This window comes from Crassostrea angulata, chromosome 3 (genome assembly GCF_025612915.1).
Source record: "Crassostrea angulata isolate pt1a10 chromosome 3, ASM2561291v2, whole genome shotgun sequence".
NCBI classification, from domain to species: Eukaryota; Metazoa; Mollusca; class Bivalvia; order Ostreida; family Ostreidae; genus Magallana; species Magallana angulata.
The window spans coordinates 50,629,667-50,654,542 of NC_069113.1; the positions used below are offsets into that span (position 1 = coordinate 50,629,667).

The 24,876-nt window shown below is 34.2% G+C and overlaps 3 protein-coding genes across 4 annotated transcripts; 1 reads left to right on the forward strand and 2 right to left on the reverse strand.

Moving 5' to 3' along the window:
* Positions 1-839: 839 nt before the first annotated feature.
* Positions 840-2,911, reverse strand: LOC128177280 (uncharacterized). Its single transcript, XM_052843936.1, has 3 exons — positions 2,108-2,911; positions 1,826-1,907; positions 840-1,443 (listed from the first exon to the last, which is right to left on the reverse strand). The coding sequence occupies exons 1-3, from the start codon at positions 2,800-2,802 to the stop codon at positions 1,390-1,392; spliced, it is 831 nt and encodes a 276-aa protein (XP_052699896.1). The 5' UTR covers positions 2,803-2,911; the 3' UTR covers positions 840-1,389.
* Positions 2,912-6,222: 3,311 nt separating this feature from the next.
* LOC128176606 (geranylgeranyl transferase type-1 subunit beta-like) lies at positions 6,223-12,034 on the reverse strand. The gene is made up of 9 exons (XM_052843049.1): positions 11,811-12,034; positions 10,631-10,755; positions 10,445-10,506; positions 9,027-9,178; positions 8,693-8,825; positions 8,485-8,530; positions 7,874-8,058; positions 7,656-7,764; positions 6,223-7,105 (listed from the first exon to the last, which is right to left on the reverse strand). The coding sequence occupies exons 1-9, from the start codon at positions 11,912-11,914 to the stop codon at positions 6,966-6,968; spliced, it is 1,056 nt and encodes a 351-aa protein (XP_052699009.1). The 5' UTR covers positions 11,915-12,034; the 3' UTR covers positions 6,223-6,965.
* Positions 12,035-16,299: 4,265 nt separating this feature from the next.
* On the forward strand, positions 16,300-24,014 carry LOC128175495 (limbic system-associated membrane protein-like). Of its 2 annotated transcripts, none has more exons than XM_052841132.1 (8): positions 16,300-17,141; positions 19,529-19,635; positions 20,054-20,261; positions 20,979-21,119; positions 21,449-21,574; positions 21,905-22,195; positions 22,597-22,881; positions 23,002-24,014. In XM_052841132.1, exons 1-8 carry the CDS (start codon positions 17,096-17,098, stop codon positions 23,073-23,075), a joined length of 1,278 nt encoding a protein of 425 aa, XP_052697092.1. In that variant the 5' UTR covers positions 16,300-17,095; the 3' UTR covers positions 23,076-24,014. The 2 variants fall into 2 exon arrangements, with proteins under 2 accessions (XP_052697092.1, XP_052697093.1); XM_052841133.1 differs by lacking the exon at positions 16,300-17,141 and adding an exon at positions 19,295-19,427.
* Positions 24,015-24,876: the final 862 nt, after the last annotated feature.

Here is a 24,876-nt window from a genome sequence, read left to right on the forward strand (position 1 = left end):
ATAGTAGTGTTTAAAGGTAAAAATAGTTTTATTTCTATAATTTTTGTTGTGTCAGTGCAGTTATCATTCTTAGAGTGTTATATTGTTATTGTTATCTAAATATATCATTATAAATATTAAGTCATTATCTATTCTGTATATCAAGAGTTATTTATGTTAAACGGTCCAATTGTACTGTAATAACTCATAATAAAACAAGTTCATCTACCTGGACTGAATAAAGACTAATGCTAAATGTAAAAAAGTTCGATTATAAGATAATCATCATGAGTATACATTTTGACATTTTTTTATATTACCAGACATTGCAAGGTGTTGGTATATCTGCCCTCAGTTAATCGAATGATAATCAAATGTGTGCTCTCAAAATGTTGACCAGATATTAAAGTCCTTTATAGGTGTGAAAAAAAAAATCAGACACACATCTGGTTCTGCATAGAATAGCACGTGCATTTTGAAATAAAATTTGTTTCTGTATAAACTCTGAGGGGTTAGGCTTCTATGAGGATTTTTTTTTTAATTTTAAGACCTGGTAATGAAATCCCTTCAGCATTAAATCTACCTGAGAATAACAAATGAATATTCTATTACAGAATATGAGAATTTTTCCTTCCTAGAAATCGCTAAGCCCTATATTTGTGAGTACAATATTATTATAAATAAAGATCAATACAAAATCAATTGTGGAGATTCAAAGAATTTATTTCAGTAAATACAATAAAACTTATGCAAAATTAAATAACATTCGGTAAATCAAACAATATTTATTTAAACATAATTTTTTGGTATAGATCAATTTCAAGTGTTTTATTGTACAGTCAAATCTTTAATTTATCGGGGGGGGGGGGGGGGGGGGTACATCTCAACAATTGTTGTAACCTCACATCTATCAACAAATGGCAAGCGCCTATTCACCAAAATGTGACGGTCTTTCTTCAAAGCTCAAATTAGAGTATATAACAGCGATGAGGGTTTTACATGATACGAAACAATGTTGAGAAAAAAATATTCAAATTCAAAACTAAAACACATTGTATGTGATTCTTCATACATTATGATTGAAGATCTCATACAGTTTTGTGTTTTCGTATTTCAAAAAAATAACTCCCAAGCCTTTTAATACTTAAATAAATCAACATGTTCAACAATATATATACTTCATACAAAACAAAGCCCTTTGTAACATATTTACAAAACATTTTAATTTATTTTAATAAAATTAGAATTCATTATAAAACAATATGCTAAAACTTATAACACATATTCACAACATAATAAAAAATCATCAAAAATTAGTGATAGCATTGGGTCAGAAACAGAAATATCATAGTGCACAAGTCAGTGGACTAAGGATGGTCAGGTTGCCTCTCTGATACGGCGGTTTCCATACTACGGTTCTGTGTGTTGTAGAGTCGGGTCGGTTGGATTACTCTCGTACACACACTGAAAACAATATGTAATCAAATCTATAGACAAGGAAGTGGAAATTATTCACTTGAAAACCTATTTCAATAAGTTTGATATACAATGACTGATAAACAATTTTTTTATATGAAATATTTATGCTATAAAACATGTGAGTTTATTTTTTTATAAATCAAACTCTTTGCTTTGATACCATCTATCCCATAAAAATTAATATGGAATCCTGAGGGCTCCATGTTGTTAATAAAAAGATAGATGCATGATGGGTAAATGATATACAGTTATGAAATTCACAATCATATGTAGTTTAAAGTTATGGTTGATGACATTTAAGATAATCCTTCACTCTCAATTTATTTTGCAGTTTTTTAACATATATAATTAACTGATACATATTTACCATTGCTGCCCACACCACGACCCAGAACGGAAAAATCAAAGTCATCAGGAGGTGGACCTTGTAGTTCTCAGTAAAAGTTTCCCTTAAACGATAAAAATACTATTTTTAGATAGATAGATAGATAGATAGATAGATAGATAGATAGATAGATAGATAGATAGATAGATAATGAGATAGATAGATAGATAGATAATGAGATAGATAGATGATAGATAGAGAGTGAGTGGGTGAGTGAGTGAGTGAAATAGAATCATATGCACAAAGACATTTAATTTTACTTACAAATGCTCGCCTTTCCTTATTACTTTCAAACGATGCTCTAGTCGGCTCATTGGCTTGTAATAGTTTTTCTCTAAATAGGATGGTCTGTAATACATTATTTTAGACACCTGACGATTCTCCCCTCTTACAATTATTTCATTTTGAATGGCGAGTGATCTTTCAACCTCTTCTATTTTATAAAACTTATTCTGCGAATCTCCACATTTTTGAGTATTTTCAAAAATGCATTTGTTGATGAACAAGTTTGGGCGCAATGCATCGCAAAGAATCAAGACTTGGTCGTTTTGTTTCACGGTCAATGCACGGAAGTTTTCATGTTCAAGAAGACATCTGATTTGAGAAATTGAGTCTTCTTTAAGAATTTCTTTACACACTCCATTAAATTCGTCGAAAACTGAAGAAATGCACCTGAGATAAAACATTAGCTTAGCACGTGGATCTTCATCTACGTCAGCTTTGCTTCCTGTCGCTTGGGCGGTGGCGGTGGTCTGCAATGCTACCACATTGCCTCCGCTGGCAGCCGCAGCGGTGCTCCTGGTACCTGACCCCTTGGGGACAGCTATAGCGGTACTGGTGCTGGCGGCTACATCTGTAGCGTTAGCAGCTGCAGAATGAGTTTGTTGTACGATTCCTCCATGTGGAAGAGGGGCGAGGGAAGAGGATGCGGTTGTTACTGGTGGCTGTAACTCCGACATTTTGTTTTAAGCCTAAGTATTGAAATTCTTCCTCCTCCTAAATTACCAGCTTAGGTATTAAATAGAATTCAGAAGACTTCCGTTCCGAGAAATCATCGACCGCTACACGGGTGAATATGCTCTATAGGCTTGATCAAACCAAAATTGTTTCCGGGGATTTAACAGTCTAATTGTTACTCAAGGTTTACATAATATAGTAAACGTATAAATAGAAACTTTTTTTTTCTTTAAACAAAGCTAGTACTTTTTTTTCGACTTAAACGTTAAAGTTGAACTGTTCAGCAGTTAAAGGCTGCAAACAATACTTTTATTTCGGCGACGACCTCGAGTTATTTTTCAAAAGTTTTCTAATTTGACTGAGTTTTATTCATTTCTCTGTCTTATCAAATACAAAGGAGACTAAGTTTAATAAGTATATACTACATGCATAGGACAATCCTTGGATGTCACTTGTCTGTCCCCCGTCCCCTGTTTGTCTTGTTTGTTTGTTTTTGCACAGAACAAACGAACAATGAATTACAGAATTACGCACATATAATGTCGCTTTAGTACGATGTCAAGGATTTCAAAACAATTGCCAAGATAAACTTACTTTATCATTTTTACCTTCTATCATATTATGCTGTTAGGACAGTTTGCTGTTTTGATCTTTAACACATCTACTTGCATAAGTTTTAAGAGAGCTCTTACATTTACATTTGTACGTCTATACATGTATATTAATTAAATCATTAGAATAAATGGTACACATGTAAATAATAAGTATTGACACCCTGTAATATATAATCATGTGCTTATTAATTTTTTCGGGGTAACTTCTTACTGTATGTATTATAAGGCATTTTAGGAACATATTTTAATGTTTGACGTACTAGTACTTCCTCGTAAAAATCCATCATTACATTGAATAAATTCTATAGTATGCAAAAATGTGTTCACATTTTGTTAAGGGATAAGGAATCCCATTATATCAGTATTCAGCAAAACACTCACAGAGAGAGAGAGAGAGAGAGAGAGAGAGAGAGAGAGAGAGAGAGAATAGTGTAACTACGTCATTGAAGCATACATGTATATTAAAAGGCCTAGAATTATGTTCAAAAATTTTACGAATTGCCAAAAATAGGTGTTTTATGAGATATGTAAGGGAATAAAAGAAGGAGTGAATTGTTTTTTCATTCTCGACAGGGTTTTTAATAAATATATTTCGACAAAATGCAAGTCATATGGCGAACTAGGGGTATTAGGTCATTGGGGAACCCACATTCTTCGGACCTGCAGTAACAGGTTTGTTTATTATTGTTATATATTGTTATGCTTTTGTGTCTAACTAATTCAATGGGAAAAATAATTAATTTTCTATTTCTTGTAAGTAATTAAATAAAATCAAGTATCTCAAATTACCAAAAATGTGTATCTTTTCATTCATCTTTCGTTCTTGTTTAGGGTTTGTTGGTTATTAAATTACCTACGATAGGTGAAATTAAGAATACTAAAAGAAAATGAAACGAAACGAAAGTACAAGGAGAAATAACCCTCACTAACCATTAGTTTTACAAACTGTGAATACATTAATATATATATATCCTTTTAAACATTAAAATCCACAGAAACGTATATAGCCTCTCACCGTAAATTAATTACCACAAGATTAGTCTCAGACCCCCCCCCCCCCCCCGGCTTAATATAAATATTCCTTTGGTCTCCTCCTGGAAAAAATTCTGGATCCGCGCTTGTAGAGTTTTATTTAGTTATGCATGGAATTATGTGTATCTCAACACGCAGCAATGTAAAAAAAGAAAGAAGAAAGAAAACAGTTTTCTATGAATTTTTGTGTCTGTTCATCTTCGCTAGTCAAGGTTTGCAATGCACTCTGCTCCTCTACAACCCTCGGCAGATTTGTAGAGGAGCAGAGTGGACCGTAAACCCTTGGCTAGCTAATATGGTGCCCCTTATCCTGTTCGAAAAGAAACTATGACTCTGGCTTCATACTAATAAGAATTTATTCTTATTTCCATTCTTGACTGAGATTTGTCATGTATCTGGTATTAAGAACAAATGTATTCTAGTATATCAAATACAGTCCTTCGCCTAGTTGGCCTTGCCTCTCATACAGAACATTTTAAAGCTTCTGAAATCATAAATATTAACTAATTATTACTCAAACTTGCCAGGCATATAGAGAAACTTCCTAATCCAAGAATGCATTAATTGTTTCAAGTGTGACTGACTCACCGCTAAAATAAGTTTCCTGTTCCAGGAAAAAAAACCCCAGATGTTTCGGTTCCGATGAACAAATGATAATTCATGAGATATGAACTGTTAGTTTATAGTTTATAAAGTATACTTTCCCGGTTTAAATTATAGCTAGTACGTAATTTACTATGATTGTATATTAAATCCATCCCTCTAAAACCTTTCATAGTTTACCATGCATTAAAAACATCAAACAGATTACTGTGATTACTAATTTGTTTTGAAAGGTTGTACATTTTGGTTTTTCGGCCTATAAATGGTTCTGTGTAGTGAATTCATAAGGGCTGGTGACCAATTGTTGACCAAAAAACCTCTTAACAATTTTTTTCCCGATTTCGTAGGAATAACGACAGGTCCAATAAGATTTTTTCCAATGCATAATTTAAGAAAATAATATTATATTTAAAGAACTAAACGATTTATAACTGTTGATTTAAAATACTTTTACAAAAGGTGCAAAGACCCTTCACCGTATCAAAACCAGAATGCAGGTCATGTGTCGAATTTGGGGTGTTGAAACAATTGGATAACCCAAGTTCTCCGGACCTACATAAGTAACACCCTGGTCATTTATATATATTGCTGTACGAATACCTACTGCTGTTTTATTGGTAAAGTACTGATTTTCTGCTTGTAAATGATAGTTAACTAAAATTCTATTTCTCAATTTACAAAAATTATAAACATTTTCATACATAATTTTTCTTGCAATAAGTGTGTCAACATAAGAAAAAGGTAACTTTACTATTTAAGACTTTTCAACATAAAAAAACTAGTATCAAAAGTTGAAATGAAACGAAAGTAGGAAGACGTAACTAATCATAAGAGAAGTAACTCTCCTATACTACGTACAATTTAATAATGTTAAAACGGGCTTGGTCCCTGTGGCAAGAACCTTTTTAAAATGATCAGTATTTGGTAATCTTTGCATAGATCCCTATAAGAATTAATTACTAGTATATAAAGCAATAACTGATGAGATTGCCATGGTCATTTATATGTACCTTTTAATCCTTTTGAACAAACTTTCAAGACATCCTTAAAATTCAGCTGGTCCTATTCAAATCCAAATACTATAAAATTGTGGCAGTGTAGACAGCATGCTATTCAGTTGTTCTGTTTACCATCACTCCTCACCACTATATATCAACCATAAAACACTGATTGAAAATTAACCTTTAATTTCTTATTAATTTTGAAGAGTTTGGCATGCAGGAATTGATAGAAATCGTACAGCGTACTGAATATCAGTTAGCTTGTTTACTTTGTTGCCCAAGTAAATTCATATTATGAAGCATTTTACAAACATCTTCTGCAACCATATACTTCACAGAATAGACATAAGGACAACCACACTTTAACAAAGATACCCTTCTTATGCTGGCCAACATACCAGTAACTCAGCACACTTTTCTTGAAATTCAAAAACATTTTCATTCCTCAAACAACTGCATTAAAAAAATCAATTGTAAATTTATTCTTTTTATGAAGTCTAATACATTTACTTTAATAGACAAGAAGATTTTTGTGATTGGAAACTACATTATTCTAATGGAATCTCATTGGTATTTGAATCTGAGTGAAACTATGCTTTATCAGAATTAAAAATATAACATCTTTTAATCGTAGCTGTATACACATATTTATATTTCGTATTTTAAACAATGCAAGTTTATGTATTGCAGGTCATATGCTTACAACAATGTTAAATCTTGTAAAGGCATTTGACTTCAATATAAAATACAATGCCTAATGGGTAAAACATTTGGCAAAGAAAGTACAGAACAACAGCGAACTGTACAATACAAAAATATTCAGAAACCTAATCCTACATATACAATAGCAGGTGAGAATGAATAATCACAGAAAAACTTGTTTCTTGTATAATTGAAATCTACAATGGAGTATCATCAATTTTTCCACTTGGAGTGGAGGGTGTGAAGGTGGTTGCTGGCTCGCTGACTGATGTTTAATGCAGCGTGCATCGGGAGGACCCCCTCCTCGCCCAGCAAGGACAGTCCACCCAACCCCAGGTATGCATGTAGGGCATCTGGAAGGACAAAAAGATCATGCCTGTAGTTACCCAATCAACTATACATCTATTATGTGCGCTATCACTAATATGTGAACCTCTCAACAGTGTGATTAGCTCATGTCGTACTGTAGTACTAAATATTGCAGTTTCACTCCTTTATGTATTCAAGAATTTACACTTCCATTAATGTACAATTTCATATAGCATTACTCAATACTATATATCCGGTAATTTTCGGGAAGATCTACTTTTCGCTTTTTTTGCGGCCCCTTCTAAATCACAAATATTGGAATACGCAGAAATTATATCCTGTATCATTTTCTATAAGAAACTTTTTATATCGCAAAAAATGACTGCTGCAAATTAAAAAATGTTACAGATTTTCCCAATTTTCGCAAATTGTGTGACACGCGAAAAAAAATGGATATACAGTATATCATCAAAATATTAAAAGTATAAATTAGCAAACATGGATAACTGTCTACAATGATCATTTATTCATTGTATATACATATATCCTGGTTCTATACAGGATCTTTACAGGAGATACAAGTTATACACTTACCTGGTGTGTGATCAGGCCATTTCGAGAATCCGCCGGTGATTGAACCTTGGGTTTCCATCAAGAACCCTCGATTGAATTCCGAGTTAATGAGGTGGTATGTATCTATCAGCTAAAAACAAACAAGAATCAGTTCTTTGTGGGTATTTCCTCAACGAATTTGCTATCAAAATACACAGATATTAGAAATGTAGCCTCGTTTGAAAACATTGTATGATTACCTTTAGTGTTGCCCCGACCCAAAAGGAGTAACAAGTATCAGTGGGTTTATTTGGTCGACCCTGGAAACCTGATTGCTGTCGACAAATGCACCATCGCTGTAGTTGTTTCAATTTTTTTTCACTAAAACTGGTCTTTAATTTGTTCATAAGGGATAATGCTGCTACTGCACAGAATGTTGAACCTCCTAGAACAACAAAAAACTAAAGTATAAGAAAATAAAATAAAAGTTATAAAAATAGTTAAACTGGTAGAAGGTATATTGGGTTATTTTGACGCCGAGAATATTTGGGGAACATGTTAAAATTTGAACTTGAAATTTGAGTGTTTTATATTCTCTGCAAATTGGTTTACTTCTTAAATTTATTTTAAAACTGATTTATATGTAGAATACAATTTATAATTATTTCACAAAATGCACATAAAAATTTCAAAAATTATTTCATAGTTCATGTTTTTAGAATTTCTTTCCAAAGTTTCAAATGATTAAAACTAAAGTAATAAATGTATAATTTTATTTTAAGGCATTTTTTTTTATCTGCAAATAAAACCCATCTCTTGCAATGTAAAAAAAGAATTCCCCAAAACAGGTATGGTAATCAATAAAACTTACCATGGGCCTCTAGGCCTGGCCCTTGCCCTATGCCACCTTCATATGACTGAAATGTAAAAATAATGTTAAATACACAACAAATCATTACTTCATATATACCTCTTTTAAAAGGAAATAACATGGTGAGGATTAATGCTGGATCAGACCAGATAAATGTGAAAACATACTTTTTATACCATAAGCCACAGAATTAGATTAGAGTTCTTACCTGACTCTTTTGCACAAATTGAACAGCTTTCTCTACATTCATTCCTGACCAATCATTTAACATGTAACAAATGCAGGCGGCACAATAAACAAATCGCATGTCATTTTCACTTCCTTCAGGTACACAGCAGAAACTGTCAAAAAGAGTTATAAAATCCAAATTAAAATTAAATATCTATAAAATTGATACTAGAAAGATTTTTTCCAATTTATAACAAGACAAACACAGATATTTCCCTGAATGCTTAATGCTTGGAATACATCTACCAGTTACAATAACAACTGAGTGTATTTTCATGTTTTTTCCCTGAATATCTACATGTTTTTACAGGTACCTCCCATCTTCCTGCTGAAGGTTTCTGAGAGCTGTTAGAATAGCCGACTTGTTCACCCCACTAAGGTCATCACCCAGGATAAGAAGGGAGGCAATTGCAGTGTAAGTCATTGCTATATGTCCACTGTCCAGCTTCAACTTATTTTCTGTTTTCTGAAAATAATACATCTACAATTCAGCACATGAATTTTATCCATCCAGTTCCTTAAAAAGTCTTTTCTATAAAACTTAAATTGTTAACCATAAATTGCTCAATTTTTTCCTTAAAAGAAGAGTTGTTTTAAATCCTTTAACAGATATTTGATATTTTTTTTAACATTACATTCATTTTTGGCTAAACATATTTTAAGTCCTTTTTTCATAAAGAATAATAAACACAACATTTATTAGCTGATGTTTTGGTAAGTAACTGTTTTATTTTATTTTTAGAATTAATACAGTTTTAAATAATAACTTTAAAATTTTTCCAAACTTTAAAGGGGCATGGTCACGATTTTGGTCAATTTCTGTTTTTCTGTTTTTATTATTTACAATGCTTTAGAAATGCATTTCTAATGATCAAATGAAATTTGAGAGTCAGTTGTTAAATTATAAGCAAGATAGAGAGCTAAGAATTCTTTTTCATGTAAACAAGGCTCATGTCCTATTTTTGTTTACATTGGTTCAATATACCAGTAAAAAACTTTTTCAAGCTGATTTGTCTATCTGTTTATTCATTTTTAGCATAAATAAACAGTTTCTTACGTTAAACATATTCATTTTAGGTCAAAAATTGGAATTTTCACTTCAGCATTCAAAATGTAAACAAAAGCTTTGTTTACATAGCAAAGAACTGTAAGCTCTGTACCTCGCCTAAAACTCAACAAATGACACTCAAATTTTGGTTGCCTGTTAAAAATGCATTACTGAAGCATTGTAAACATTGAAATCGGAAAAATAATTTTTGCCCAAAATCGTAACCATGCCCCTTTAGGTGGCTCACTAAACTTTGAAATAGTTTATCAAATGGCAGAAAAATACTAGTTTTGATGATGATAGATAGCATGGTGGATTAAAGGTATAAAAGTCAAATAGGTGAAAAAGATGTGCAATTTAAGATAAAATAATAAATTTTAAAATTTAAATTCAGTTAATGTGTACAAAAGCACCGGGTGGATTTGGACTCATGATCTGCATGAGTTCACAAGCCCGATACTTTAACCATTGAGCTATGATGACATTCAACCAAATCGATTAATACAAACAATTTAACAAAACATTTAAATTGCCATCTTGTGACGTAGTGTCTTAAAAAATAGAAGTGTAGGTGTAGTGGGGTACCTTAATCAACTTCATTGGGTTTTTTGATACAACAAAATGTTGAATTTGTGATGTCTTTGTTGTGTTATTTGGGATGTAAGATGTGTAATGTTAAGGTACCTGAGAATTCTTGCCAGTATTTGTAGAAGATCCTCTAAATCCACATTGACAAATGTTGGAGCCTATTAATTAAAATCATCAAGGTAATCATCAAACATACACTAGATTTCTGTATAGAATAATTAATTTTCCCTTCATGTAAAATTTAGTCAACATATGAAGTGAATTATTGTGATCCTGAATTACCTGTGTCGTTTGGAAGGATTTGCAATGAGTAGATCCATTGGATAATCGATTCCTTTTCTTTTTCTATTCTGTCCAATGAATTTAGAAGATCAAGACCAGAGAGGGCAAAAAATGCAATGGTCATCCTGGATAAATAAACAATATTTAAAAGAAGGTTATTACTTGTTTCTATCTGAGATTATATATTATAACGTTATTTATGTCTCTGTTTCCATACATTAAATATTTTTTCTGAAACGAGAAGAACATAAAAAGTTAACTTTTGTTTTCAAATTAATGGAAAATTTACAAAAGTTATGGATATCACATACTAACATTTTAAACAGTAAAATGCTTTCTTTGGTGATTCATTCAGGATATGAAGGTAGCGACATATATAGCAGGAAAAATACATAACCCACGGTAGCAGGTTATGTAAATTTTTCCTGAATGATCGCTACCTTCATAACCCGCATGAATCATCAAAGAAAGTATTTTATTGTTTATATTAACATCTTTCTTTAACTAATCAATAAATCGATTATGAAAAAAAAATTCACTAAATTACTGTTAATGTACATAAAAGCCAAATCATCTCCTGCACAGTCCTGTGAGACTTTGAGTCTGGCATCATGATGATTATTTCATGCAGTCCTTGTTTTTACTTAGGTCACTGTAGGTTCAGACCAATCAATAAACAGGGTGTGTCAATTTCAGTCCTGTCAGTTTCAGCCACTGTAGATTTCGACCAATCAATAAATGGGGGTGTAGATTTCATTCTGGCTGTTTCTATAGAGCTATGAATTAACTATAACTTTCCGTAAGAAATAAAGGAGATGATACTTGGCAGATGTAAATATATAAAAATAAATATAGATATAGATGATATCATGATATGATTACCAGTCTAGAATATTATGTCCTTAGTGACATGTGACTATCTTGTTACTTTTCAGCTGTAGGTCTGTAGCTCCCGGTCTTAAATTATTATTATTCCCCAGCCGCTTTATGCTGTCTATCCGTCCTTCAGTTAGTCATTCTGTCCCAATTTCCCGACACGAATAATGCTTTGAATTTAAAGAGAAATGTTGAAATACAAGTATTGTGTTCAGAGTCCGAGTCAAAGATGTCTTTGTTTTTTTAGTAACTGATGTTCTACTCACGCGATAAATCAAATATTCTACGACCAGCTTTCATTTACCTATTTGTATCTAGTGAACTGTATCTGCTGGGAAGAATTTGAAGGCATCTTTCAAAGAATTTTATGTGCTTTGGTTTTAGGAAATCGTCGTTTTCGTCGGCCATAGCTTTTGTTGTTTTCAAAGCTGAAGAGTTCAAACGAAACCTTGCTTGATCAACATGTTATTTTCCGGATTCTGATGAGTCTTTTGCCTACAGTCCCACCAATTCTACTAGTTATAAGAAAGCAAGATACGTAACCATTTTTTTTTTGCTTGTTAAGATTTTTAATAAGGGGAGTGGGTATTTTCGGCAGACCCCCTATATAGATACGTGCATGCTAATTCCTTTGGTTGGCATGCGCGGATCTAGAGAGGGGTGGGGAAAGTGTTTGGACCCTCTTCTTGACAAAATTCAAATTTTTCAAAATGTTCGATTATAGGCCTCGGACCCCAATGGAAAACATTGCCCCCCCCCCCTTAAAATTTCTCGGTTGGAGACGGGCACTTTTCAGGCACGTAGCATCGTTTTTGAAAGTGGGGGGGGGGGGGGGGGGAGGCAGACTCATCCAAAAAATCTTAACAAGCAAAAAAAAAAAGGACATTTTAACTTTTCCAAAAATCTTCAAAATCCTAATCCGTGGGGGGGGGGGGGGGGGGGGGGGAGTAGTATATAACTTCAATTTTACTCCTCCTTTCCTTATTTTCATATCAATTTTTTTACATACTCCCAAAAAAGTGGGGGGGGGGGGGGCAACTCAATGATAATTCAATTTTTTATATGTAAATTTAAAAAAATTTGTTGCTGCGAGAAAAAGTGGGGGGGGGGGGCAGGCCCCCCTGCCCCCCCCCCCCCCCTGATGCTACGTGCCTGCTTTTGAAGCGATGTTTATTGTAATTTATAGTGCTGCGACAGTTCGGACATGCAGTTTTATAAGATTGAGGCTGTATAACAGCCTCCGTATATTGTGATTGTCTTGCCCATGACGTCAAATAATGAGGATTCCTTAAGCACCATCTAGCGGTGGACGAAATAATGAATAATTATGAGATTCAATGAATAAACATGGTATGCTTCGTTGTCTCTGTCGTATATCGTTCGCGTATTATCAATTAATCTCCCGCGGAGACGTATTCTTTATACAGCTGCAACAACACCCCCCCCCCCCCCTTGCAAGTGATTTGGGAAGTCAGTGTGTTTTTACAAGCTGATAAGAGTGTCACGCGTGAAAAAAAAATAGATAGAAATAACGAAAAATCTTTTATAAGATGCAAACAATATATATATAGCCATAATATATATCATTAAAACTGGTACCATATAACTGAACTTGATTTCTCTGCAAATTCAAAATAAATAGCAAAATTAAGTTCACGTGTTTATTGTCAACGAGAGAGAGAGAGAGAGAGAGAGAGAGAGAGAGAGAGAGAGAGAGCCTCTCTCTCGAGAATATCTGGATCGACTACATTCATTAATCAAAGTACTGAAGTACTGACGTGAGTTGATTTTATCGATTATTATTTACCCGGTATCTTAAAATCAAGGATATGTTTTTTTGCTTGGCAAGTAATTTATAATCTGTATTTGAATTACGCACATTTTTATAATATGAATTCTCGGACTTTTTCGACAAGAATTTCTAGAAAACCTCTTATGAATCACGTTGTTAATATTTAAAAACAGAATTGATTTCATCAAACTATCATTTAATATTTATTCGTTTGATGAGATATCGGCGCTTCTGATTGGTCGAAAAATTTCTTTGATTCCTGCATCAATAAAATTTTTGCCGGATCTACTTTTCTAAACTGTTCTGATCTATATAAGAGAATGCATCAACTCCTCCGGCGCATTCCAAGCGGCAGATATACCATTTAAGTACATCACTGGCTAGCTAGTTACCACAACGTTTACAAAAGTCGCTTATACATACTATTCTTTGTCGACATATCAACTATATTCGTCCATGATCGCCTCTCTTTGGATAGTTATCTCCGGTTGCAAATTCCAGCGATCACACATGAAAACTAATTTTTCAGCACAGTGAATAATATCACAAGCTATCGCATGTATTTTCCTTTTGTTTTCAGTTCAGCCGGTTCAGATTTTAACTCACTATTTGTGTTTAATCCATTAATTCAGGTCAGTAGCTCTGCATCAGCTGAAGGCGCATCCATTTTAAATATTGTTGCTGTTGTTGTTTTGTATTCATACGCACCGCTTCATTTACATTATTTACATTTTTGATCAATGACACTTAACATTTTTTGATTTGAAAATGTTTTATTAAATGATAAGAAATGAAGATAATAATTTTTCTATTGACCGGAAAACTTTTTCATCAATGCGCTACGCGCATTGATGAAGTTTTCCGGTCAATTTTTTCTTTGATACGTCGATCAATAGAACAATTATTATCTTCATTTCTTAAATGTATCGGTACTCGGAACATTTCAAAAATTGTATGGATCCAACCAATAATGAACTCTAGTCTCGTTCAACCAGATGCTCGGCTGTCACCGTTAATCTCCGACAAGTAATTAAGAGATACCAGATCACGTGATAGCTTGATGACGCGACCTCTAACTATAGACTGACTCTCTGCTTGTCGGAGATGTACGGAGACAGCCGATGGTTGAACGAGACTATATTGAACTCTGGCGTAGGAATGCATACAACTGCAAAAAACTTCTAAATTGTTCGTACTATTTCAAATCTGACTCTTTTCAAGGTATTTATAAATAAGTTTCCTTTAAAAAATTGCTTCAGCGTATATTACATCGAATTTATCGATTATTTTTAAGAACTAAGTCTTGTCAGCGGTGATGATTTGTGGTTAGGTCCAAACACTGTTTCAATTTTGGTTTGCCAGAGTAACTGCATAGGAGAGTTGATTTTAAAATTAACTCCCAATCAAAAAACCCCTTCTGTAAAATAGAAAGGGGGGGTTGCACGGTTAGACGAAGTTGTTTGCAATTTAGAGGTTATCTTTTGTCTTGAACAGGTGTGGAAACATGCTGTTTTCTACCTTGGGTTTGAAATACACTATACACGGAAAATAATTATATCGACTTAATCTAATTATACACAAGGAAAGAAACGTGTACATACATGTAAATATATAGATTGCATTGTATTTTTCAAGTTCAAGTTGAATGCCTTTAATAACATTTACAGTTTCCCATGTTGTTTTGTGATGCAAAATAATTTCCTACTTCCATTTTTGTAAAGAATAAACACCTTAATGTAGTAATATAGTATTATTATTTATTCATAAATTTAACCTTAGGCAATACAGCCCATCAGTTAACAACAATCCATACAATACATTACAATACAAACAGACTCCTTGGAGTCTAAAATGGGGGGGTGAAACCCCTCGTCATGTGTTCCACAGTTCCACAGTTCCTCAACAAATTAAATGCACCAATTATATACTAATTGAAAATACAGTGTTTTAAAAGTCAACAAGCGTCACATATATCTAAGGCACAGTATAAATCTCAAACACAAGCTTATAAGGTTAAAATAAGAGAACAACACTAATTATTTTAATATTATCTACCTAACTCTGATGTCAATCTGGAAAATATCATCGCGACCTTAAATTACCACAATACTAAACCGCTTTGCGAATATTCTAACATGATAAGCGGTAAGCGCGCTGTTTTTTCCTTAAATAAAAAAAATCATATATTTTCATTAGTTTAATTTCCTCCGAAATGATGCCTCCGTCTATCAATACTTTCAGTACTTTGATTATGAGATTTATCGGTTATATGCTGCTAGCAAAACATGCAGGACATCTTGACTCAAGCCAATGATTTTAAAGTAAGTACCCCCGAGTTCTTCAAAACACTGATACATGTACATATATTAATTAAATGTTTTACAGCAGCGGTTAAACTGTCAAGATGTCAACTTTTGACCGCTGGCTAGTTTCAAAGTATCACATCTTTTACAACAATACTGTGTTATAGAAGTAACTCTACAGATATATGAAATATTCTCCTTCCCGATGTACTTGATTTATCAAATTAAATGCTAGTATATAGCACTGTTATATTTCAAATTTCGTCTAAAATAAAGTAATATATCTAACTGCCCAAAAATGGACCATCTATATTTACAGTAATTAAATTTTCAATTTGATACCATCTAAATTGAGAAAAAGTAAAAATAAATTTTATAGTAAACTTTGGTCAAGTTCCGTCCTGCCTTGGAGATGAGGACTTCGAACTGGGAACATTATAGCATAGTATTTATAGAATGTATTCCCACCAGTCTTACCGCACGTAGTTGCTATTACTAAATATTTTAATAGTCTTATATATGAGCCTAATTGGCTACAATTTGACCATAATGTCAGTATATTATAATACAAATTGTCCTACTTTATGTGTTATTTATCATGTTCACATGTAATCATAATTGTTACATTTCATGCCCCATTAGACCCTAATTTGGAAAACAAATTCTATTCTATATTTAAAAAAATAAACACATTTTAAGGTTTATCATATGAGCACTTCTTTATTCTATATATAGGGAAATAAAGTATGAATGAATTAAAACGATCATATTAAAATGACTAATTAATTAAGTCATTAAGTGAGAATGTATTCGGGAAGTACGCAATAAATGATTAGGAAATGATACATTCTTATATTAGAGTGAAAATGTATTATATTTCAAAACTGGGAGAACGCTGAAAACTCGGAGATCAAACCAAGAGTTGTTTTGTGTCAGGTAACATTACATTGGTCTGTTTGCTCTACGGTCCATTGCCTCCAAAACAGCAGGTGCGCTAAGCGAACCGGAAGGACATATACTAGCTATACATATACCTATATGTGACGATTTGGAAACAGTTGTACAATTAGCTGTGTGACGAAACGAATCATTGTTTTGATGTGATCGATATAGCAGTGTCACATATCCGAGAATCTTGCTGCAGAAATCGATGATTCTGTGACCATACTATAGGGACTGTGTCGTCTGTCAGTATAGCTCACCACGGTAGTCCGTACTGGAGACGTAGGGACGGGCAGTGATTTATAGCGAGTACCAGCGATCAGCTGACTGCCTGTTACAGACGGAAGAACACGTTTATGACCCCCGGGTAGCCGATCAGGACGTCAATACCAGGCCTGCCCGAGAGATGCCAGCCTGACGGATCAGTGTGTGTGTGTGATCTGATGATAACTACACAACAACCGCCGTACATTCTATACTGTTTAAAGACTCGTGACCCATGGTTAATTATGTCTTAACAGGATTACTGACTGTAAGAATTCTAGTCTGGAGATGTTGACTGGAATTATTTTAATCTCATGGCTGTGTTTTTTACCAGGTATGTTCTAGTTTTCGGATTATCACGATGTTAGCCATGTTATCAGAGCCACTCCGTAATTAACTACCTTAAAATAGTCCCCGGAGATCAATAGAAAACTAGAGTAGATCGAGTGTGTCAGAACCCCCCCCCCCCTTTTTTTTTCGAGGGGGTTGAGGTGGTGGTTCTAAAACAAGATGAATTTGGCGAGGAAATTTCGTTACGGTTACTGAGTTGGATGATGAATTGTTGGTATTGGTATTATTTTGTATTCATGACTCATAAACTTGTTTATCATGAACAGCCAGTGATCTTGAAGGTGCACGAGAATGAATAAACAATTATATAGTCTGTAAATCATTCTTAAGGTTGAAATGGGATTTTGTTTTATTATATTAAGTTAAAAGGAAATCATTTGAAAGTACAAAGTATATTTTTTTTCGTATTGAGAGTTTAACCATGTTAATCCTTGCACTCTGCATCCCCACACTGTTATAAAATACTCTTGGCTCGGAGATCGCTAGATCCACTGGATCTTGTTATAAAGCTGTTATAAGGAGGATGTTGTAAGCCTGGTTGATGAGGGCCCCGCGGGCATTCCTTTGATTGGTTGGATTGACATGAAAACATTCATTTTTTCCATACATTTTTTCTCGTGGTAGTGTCAGATATCAGAAACACATGTGCTCTCTCTCTCTCTCTCTCTCTCTCTCCTCTCTCTCTCTCTCTCACAGTCCTGAGTACGAGCTCTCACGGGATTTTCTGTTTTGGAATGTGGTGCTATTTTATGATTATACAGAGACCTTAATTGATTAAATAAGTCGTGTTGGGTCGAATTAAACAGTTGTCAAACAATATCATACCACTGGAGCACTCGCCGGCCATCTGTCGTCGTAATTCAAGAAAATTGGGATTTATGTTTTATCTGATAAAATTCATTTGTAGAAAACTAAAAAACGTCCAACTCAAGCAATAAAAGCAAAACACAGCGATTGAGCGAGCATGAAATACATTTACGCCCTCATCGTAAGCCTCGGGTAAATTGCCAATCTATCCCCGATGGAGAACAGATTCAATATTTTTTGTTCTCTTGCATTTATATGCAAATTAACTGATTATTCCCAATTTTCCGTTGCCAGATTTCTTGAGCACGGAAGCTAATTTCTAATCAGGAACTCACCCCTATATTTCATCACAATGGTTTCTCCGTCCCCGGAGAGAGGCTACTGCCATTCAAATGATATGGAAATAGGAGAACAACGACCGACTTACGACAAAGTACTGTGAATGTCCCGCCAGTCTGCTCGGTACAAGATTGATGAAAACGCACATTTAGAGCAGTGTCAAATGTCTCGAAATCTCCTTGTATGTTTAGACCAGCCAGTATCGTTTATAAATATAACCCCAAAAAATCATATAATAAAGACGATTCTTTTCAATTCATGCAAGGTTATATAGAGACTTATTACTTACAGTTTTTTTTTACTTTAACTTAAAAAATATCGAGTGGATGCTGATATTTCGGTTGTAGGCGAGAATTTAAACTGAAGATAATTAAATTTGGACAAGTATATGAACAAAATAAAGACCGATTTCTTGCATACGGAAAGCTGATTAAATACATTTTTGAATGTGATGGGTAAACAAAAACTATAAGAAGAGGAGGTGTTTGCATGAAGCATATGATCATGTACATGTATGTGGAGTTCTGAGCTCAGTTGTGATACCTTCAATAAGTCATGACTGATAATACACATGTACTAGTACATATATCCTAGATATGTATGGACCTGTTTACATAAATAGTGTCTTCAGATCACAGGTGCTTGTGGACTGGACCGTGCACTACCCCCCCCCCAACTCTTTTCTATTTTTATTTTTATTTTATTTTTTAAGTTTCTTTTATTATTAATTATCGTTAACAATCCCTTATATATGTCTCCAGTCGAAAAATAACAGAAATATCACGACTCTGTGGCATTTTATATTCACACTCGTTTCCCCTCTCATTTTTATAGATAGGGGAAACGAGTGTGAATATAAAATGCCAGAGTCGTGATATTTGTTATTTTTCGACTGGAGACATATATAAGGGGTTGTTAACGATAATTGATAAAAGAAATTTTAAAAAAAATGAAAAAAAAAATAGAAAGGGAGGGGGTAGTGCACGGTCCAGTCCACAAGCACCTGTGCTTCAGATTAGTTTTGGAATTTTTGATTATCTTTATTTGTAGGACTTGATGAAGCCTTTAAGGCTTTTACTAATTTAACAAACAACTAACATAAAAACTAAAGAACAAGATTAAGGTATTAAAATGCATTTCTGTCTGTGTATTTAAAAAATAAATGTAACCAGTTTATTTATTTTGATGAAGTTTCTATATGACTGATGTGTTGTTTGACTGTAGGTAGTAATGGCGAGGTGTGGATGGACACCACCCCGATCAAACAGATTGTGAAAGCAGGGGACACCACCGTGTTAGCCTGTAGTGTGGAGAATCTGGGCAGAAATGTGGTATGAATGTCCTATAAATATGATTCATATTTGAAAAAAAATCACTTCTTTTTCATAATTTTAAAATACCAATAATTCTACAATGAGAGGATGTGCATAGATATAGAAAAAAATGTTTGATTATACATATACTAACATAGATACGGTGATACAAAAGGACAAGTTATATTTCTGAATTTAAAACAATTGACGACAAATCAAGGGGGGGGGGGGGGGGGCTGCATGTTTTTGTTTAAACTCATAGTACATGGTAATATACTCTAATACTTATCCAAAACAACTTTTGAAATGAGCCATATTTTAAGTGATTGAGTGTAATATTTAATATAATCTAAGTCTGATGTTTTTAGTTTCCAGCATAGATTAACAATTACTGTGAGATTTTCCTTGAGCATTAACCTACTGTCCTATTTTACAGGTGAGGTGGTTTGGACCAGGCCACGCCCTTCTGTTCAATGGGGATTACGCTGTGACACCAGACCGCCGATTTAGCCTGACTCACCCCTACATCAGTTCCTGGAACCTGGTCATCAAGAACGTGAAGACGGGGGATGAGGGTCTGTACATATGTCAAGTACAGTCAAGCACAGAAACCTTGACAAAGAAGGTCACAGTAGAAGTTCAAGGTCAGGATTCAATGAGAGAGAGAGAGAGAGAGAGAGAGAGAGAGACATGGAGAGAGAGAGAGAGAGAGAGGGGAAATGCATGGGGAGAGAGAGGGGGGAAAGAGAGAGTGAAAGAGAGAGAGGGGCATGGATTTCCTACAGTTATGTACAGTACTGACCAGACCCAACCTTACGAAAGAAGACTGGGTCTAGGTCTGCTTTCTGTGTCCACTTAGGGTCTGCTATGGCAGACCCAGGGCTGATTGTAAGTAGAACCCAGGCTGACCCAGAGCAGACCCTGATTTCAGGAGTAGACTTGGGTGCTACAAAAAAATGTCCAAATATCTCTGCATAACTGTGCATTTGGAATATTCAAGGGGCTGGCATGCTTAGAGGCGGTAAGAAAAACGAGGGGTCTGCTTCACACTTCAGTGCGTAAGCTGGACTCCAAGAGCTGACACCAAGTAAATCCATTGACAGTAAATCCACTGACAGTAAATCCATTGACAGTAAATCCATTGCAGTGCTCGAGTAGACCCTGAACAGTCACAAACTTTTAAAAAGCAGACCCCAACAAGACCCTGAACAGACTCAGGTCAGCTTTTTGGGTCTGGTTTTGTGTTAGGTCAATGTCCTTGGTTGGTACAGTTCAACTGTATATCTTCTATCTTCTGTTTACAGTTTATGCATGCATATATTTTTTGTTAACAGCTGTATAATCTATATCCTCTTCAACAGTTGCTCCACGAATTCTTCCATCTTCATCTAGTGAAGACCAACAAGTGCTGGAAGGAAGTGATGTCACCCTGGTGTGTGGAGCCACAGGATCCCCCACCCCCAAAATCATGTGGCATGTGCTCAAAAATAGTGAAACTAAACGTAAGTGCCCCCCCATTTAAATGTTTATAACAATCATGAATAAATACAGGTAACGTGTTAAATCTCTTGGTCAGTCCTTGTAATATACGTGCACTCAATTCAAGAAATACACATTTGAAAAGCTCGAATCTCTCTATTGAAAAATATTTAGAGGATAATTAAAGTACAATGAAGACAAAACATAATCTCATAATCTGGTGCTTTGTAGCAGAAAATGCTCATGCAAGTATAAGCTCTTCCATGCCAGCCTACTACATTGACAATTAATGTGAAAGTACAAATTTACCTTCTCAAGAATTTATATCTGAAATGAATTTGCTTGGTTGTAGAGCTGGATACAGGAGAACAGCTTGTTTTCTCCAATATAAGTCGGGAGGAGACTGGCGTGTACACATGTACTGCATTTAACGCAGTAATTCCCCAGGCTTACAGGCATATCAAAGTGGATGTAGAATGTGAGTCTTTATCATCCAATCATTACATACAATACGTATACTAGTAATCATTACAAACTGTAGCTTAAACTCTTAGCTCTATTTAATATTTTTTACATAAATTAATACTGATTCCAGAAAATTATTTTTTGTCAATACTCTGTACCATTTTCTTTATAATATAAAATAAGGTGATATACACATCTTCATCCAGCAATTAATATGCATGCAACTTATTAGTATGAAAAATAGATTGCTAGAAAATCTCTACCCCTAATTTGTAATTTGATTTTTTTTTAATGAAATCAACTTTTTCTTTTCCCTCTATTTAATATAACTGCCTGTTTTCAGATGCCCCATCAATAATTGTAAAAACCCAGGAGTTATCACAGGAGAGGGGCAAGCTAGCTTACTTAGAATGCACAGTGGTGGGTTTCCCCCAGGGTAGGAACTACTGGAAGAAGGATAACCGGATACTGGTCCGCGACTGGAACTACGAACCCCTGGATTACCCACTGAATGCCACCACCAACGTGATGAACCTCCATATCAAACAGGTGGAGCCCCCACAGGGGTTCGGGGTCTACTACTGTGTGGCTGAGAACAAGCATGGGACGGCGGTCGGCAATGTGACCTTGAATGGTAAGTGCAAGGTCATGAAGTTGTGGGCATCTTAAGGAAACCCTTTTTGAAACGCGCTGCACCAGCATCTTGAGATTTATATGAAGATATGCAGAGAATTTTTAATATTAAGTAAACTTCAAACAAGATAGTTTTATATAGAATTAAAACAAATTATTCATCTAGTTAATTTTAAAAAGGTAGAAATTTTAAAGTATTTTGGAATTGTCAAGTCTACCATTAGAATGCAGGCAGCAAAAGAAACACAATCTGATTGAAATTTAATTCTTTTATCTGCTCGTAAATCAAATGATGTTAATCAGATTCCAATGATTTACTTTTACACTTAAACCGTTAACAGAAACACACTGACAGTACAGAACTTTTCATAAATAAACAGTCTGAGAGTTTTCCCATTACAGAAATCACCACCACTACCACAACCACTACAACAACCACGACTCCTGCCCCGACTACCACAATAACCACCACCACCTCTACCACACAATCAACAACAGGATCCACCATCAGGCTATCCACTCCTGGGTCTCCGCAGCCCTCCACTGTCTCCACGACCTCTACATCCTCCCAGAGGCCCCCCACCCCACCAGTCCACACACTGTCCACTGCCCGGCCAGTGATTACCTCCCCTTACAAGCCAGTTGTCACTACAGGTCCAGGATATGAAATTGACCCTGGTAATCAAGGTATGTTAATTTTTTTTTTTATATGTTTAGAAATGCAAAAAATCACAACAAAAGAGTTTCAATTTTTTTTTATTGTATATTTATATGATTTACCTTAAATAAGATTTTTTTCTCTTCCAGAAAATGGTGCAAGCATTCCCTCTCCATGCAGAGCAATAATCCTCCTAGTTTTTACAGTATTATTTATGATATAATTTATTAATTGTTGTATGCAGAGAGAAAGCGAGAAAGAAAGAATTAAGTTTAATTGTTGAAGAGAAATGGTTGTGATGATCTTCTTTCAAATTCGGAGAGAGAGAGAGAGAGAGAGAGCTCCAATATGTGTATATTGTTCATGTGTCATTCTAGTCTGGTTTACAGCCAACTTATTAACTTCTACAACTTTGTCTCTAGTGTTCAGAACATTTTGTGCAATAAGATCTGAATTCACCATTACATATATAATTATCTCTTTTTTTAAATAACTGGATTGTTTTTTTTAATAGTGTGAATTTAATTAATTCATAACAATATTAATAATCCCTTAAAACAGTTCATCCAAAATGAAAATTTGCTTCATCTTAATGCCCATGTGACATGATGATATAGTGCTGCACGAATGTTTTAACATAATTTTAATAACATTGTTCATCATCAAAACAATCAAATCTTAAAAATATGTTTTGTTTCTTTCATTTATGTGTACTTTCTGTAACAAAATAATGTTCCTTAATTTTTCAAATCATTATGCAGTATTATGTGTATATATTTATTAATTTGTTTTTTGTGCCAAAGGATCTCCATGTCTTGTACATTTTTATTGATATTGTTAGGGATATCAGTCTTTCATACATGTTCTCTACATTACAGCATGATGATTTTTGAACTAAAAATCACAGTCTGAAATGGATAAAAGCACATTAATTTTTGTCTCAGACATTCATTAATGTACACATTAATTATTCATACTGCCTCATTTACAGTACAGTGGTATAATACTGTAGTTGTTTTAGCTGTGTTGTTTTGTTTTTAAAAAGAATTGTATTTTATAAACTTTGCATGAGTTTTATCACTAGATTTTTATTTAGGAATGATTTAAAAGCAGGATACATTTTTGCTGGTTGTGAGAATAAAAGAATAAAATTGGTCAGAAATGTTTTTTTTCTGTTGTAAGAAATCCCACAAAACAAAAGATTATGTGACTGAATGCCTTTTTAGCAAGATTTAAGAATTACATGTACACATTTGAATGAATAGACCCTGTGCCTATAAAAATGACAGTTCTATTAAGCTCAAAAGTATCAGAGCTAATGAATAACCCTTTGTACCTCTGTCTTTTACCAGTCATTTATTATCTTGAATGATTATAAATATAGTGACGAATCAATAATTTTATATATTATCAAGTCCTCTGCTGTTTCCTCGTTTAACTGTCGATTGTAAAATTCATACTGTATCTGACAATATAACAATTCTATCAATGGAAATCAAATTATTTCCTGTTGCTTCTGATTGGTTAGCAAGGTGGGTGTAAAATAATGTTCAATTAAGTACTGTAAACCAACTTATATTCGCGTGCGAGAAATTTTTGCGAGGTTGGCGAGAGCCTTGTTGTCGCAAATATTTCTCACCGCGAACCAGCCCTTGTTGTTTGATTCTTATCACAACATGGGTCTGGATAAGGCTTGGTCGCGAAAATTAGTCGTCGCGATCCTGTTTATTTCCAGGAAATTGCGAAATCAAGTCGCCGCGAATAAAAGTTGGTTTACAGTAAATAATTTGTCAAAATCTCGGCCTACCTCTTAATATTCTATTGGTATGAATAAATGATTTTCAGCATAATTTCAATTAATATTAATTGATTTTCAAGTTGCAAAGCACTTGTAAAACAATATAAATTAATTTGTTGTACGTAGGAAATATGCTATCAATTCCCTTTCTCTTGACATTCCTGTTATTCGGGTTTAAATTTTAAAGGAAGTTGTGGACTGTGAATTTGGCCATAATCCATGCAAT

What these genes read in the sequence shown, in the direction of transcription:
- LOC128177280 (XM_052843936.1), bottom strand. Translation starts at nt 2,802, where the DNA reads ATGTCGGAGTTACAGCCACCAGTAACAACCGCATCCTCTTCCCTCGCC. An exon ending in ATAAGGAAAGGCGAGCATTT is followed by an intron (nt 1,908 to 2,107) that starts GTAAGTAAAATT and finishes TTATCGTTTAAG; the next exon opens with GGAAACTTTTACTGAGAACT. An exon ending in TCGTGGTGTGGGCAGCAATG is followed by an intron (nt 1,444 to 1,825) that starts GTAAATATGTAT and finishes TATTGTTTTCAG; the next exon opens with TGTGTGTACGAGAGTAATCC.
- LOC128176606 (XM_052843049.1), bottom strand. Translation starts at nt 11,914, where the DNA reads ATGGCCGACGAAAACGACGATTTCCTAAAACCAAAGCACATAAAATTC. An exon ending in ATACTGGCAAGAATTCTCAG is followed by an intron (nt 9,179 to 10,444) that starts GTACCTTAACAT and finishes TATTATTTTCAG; the next exon opens with AAAACAGAAAATAAGTTGAA. An exon ending in CTTCAGCAGGAAGATGGGAG is followed by an intron (nt 8,826 to 9,026) that starts GTACCTGTAAAA and finishes TCTTTTTGACAG; the next exon opens with TTTCTGCTGTGTACCTGAAG.
- LOC128175495 (XM_052841132.1), top strand. Translation starts at nt 17,096, where the DNA reads ATGTTGACTGGAATTATTTTAATCTCATGGCTGTGTTTTTTACCAG. An exon ending in ATGGCTGTGTTTTTTACCAG is followed by an intron (nt 17,142 to 19,528) that starts GTATGTTCTAGT and finishes GTTTGACTGTAG; the next exon opens with GTAGTAATGGCGAGGTGTGG. An exon ending in AATTGACCCTGGTAATCAAG is followed by an intron (nt 22,882 to 23,001) that starts GTATGTTAATTT and finishes TTTCTCTTCCAG; the next exon opens with AAAATGGTGCAAGCATTCCC.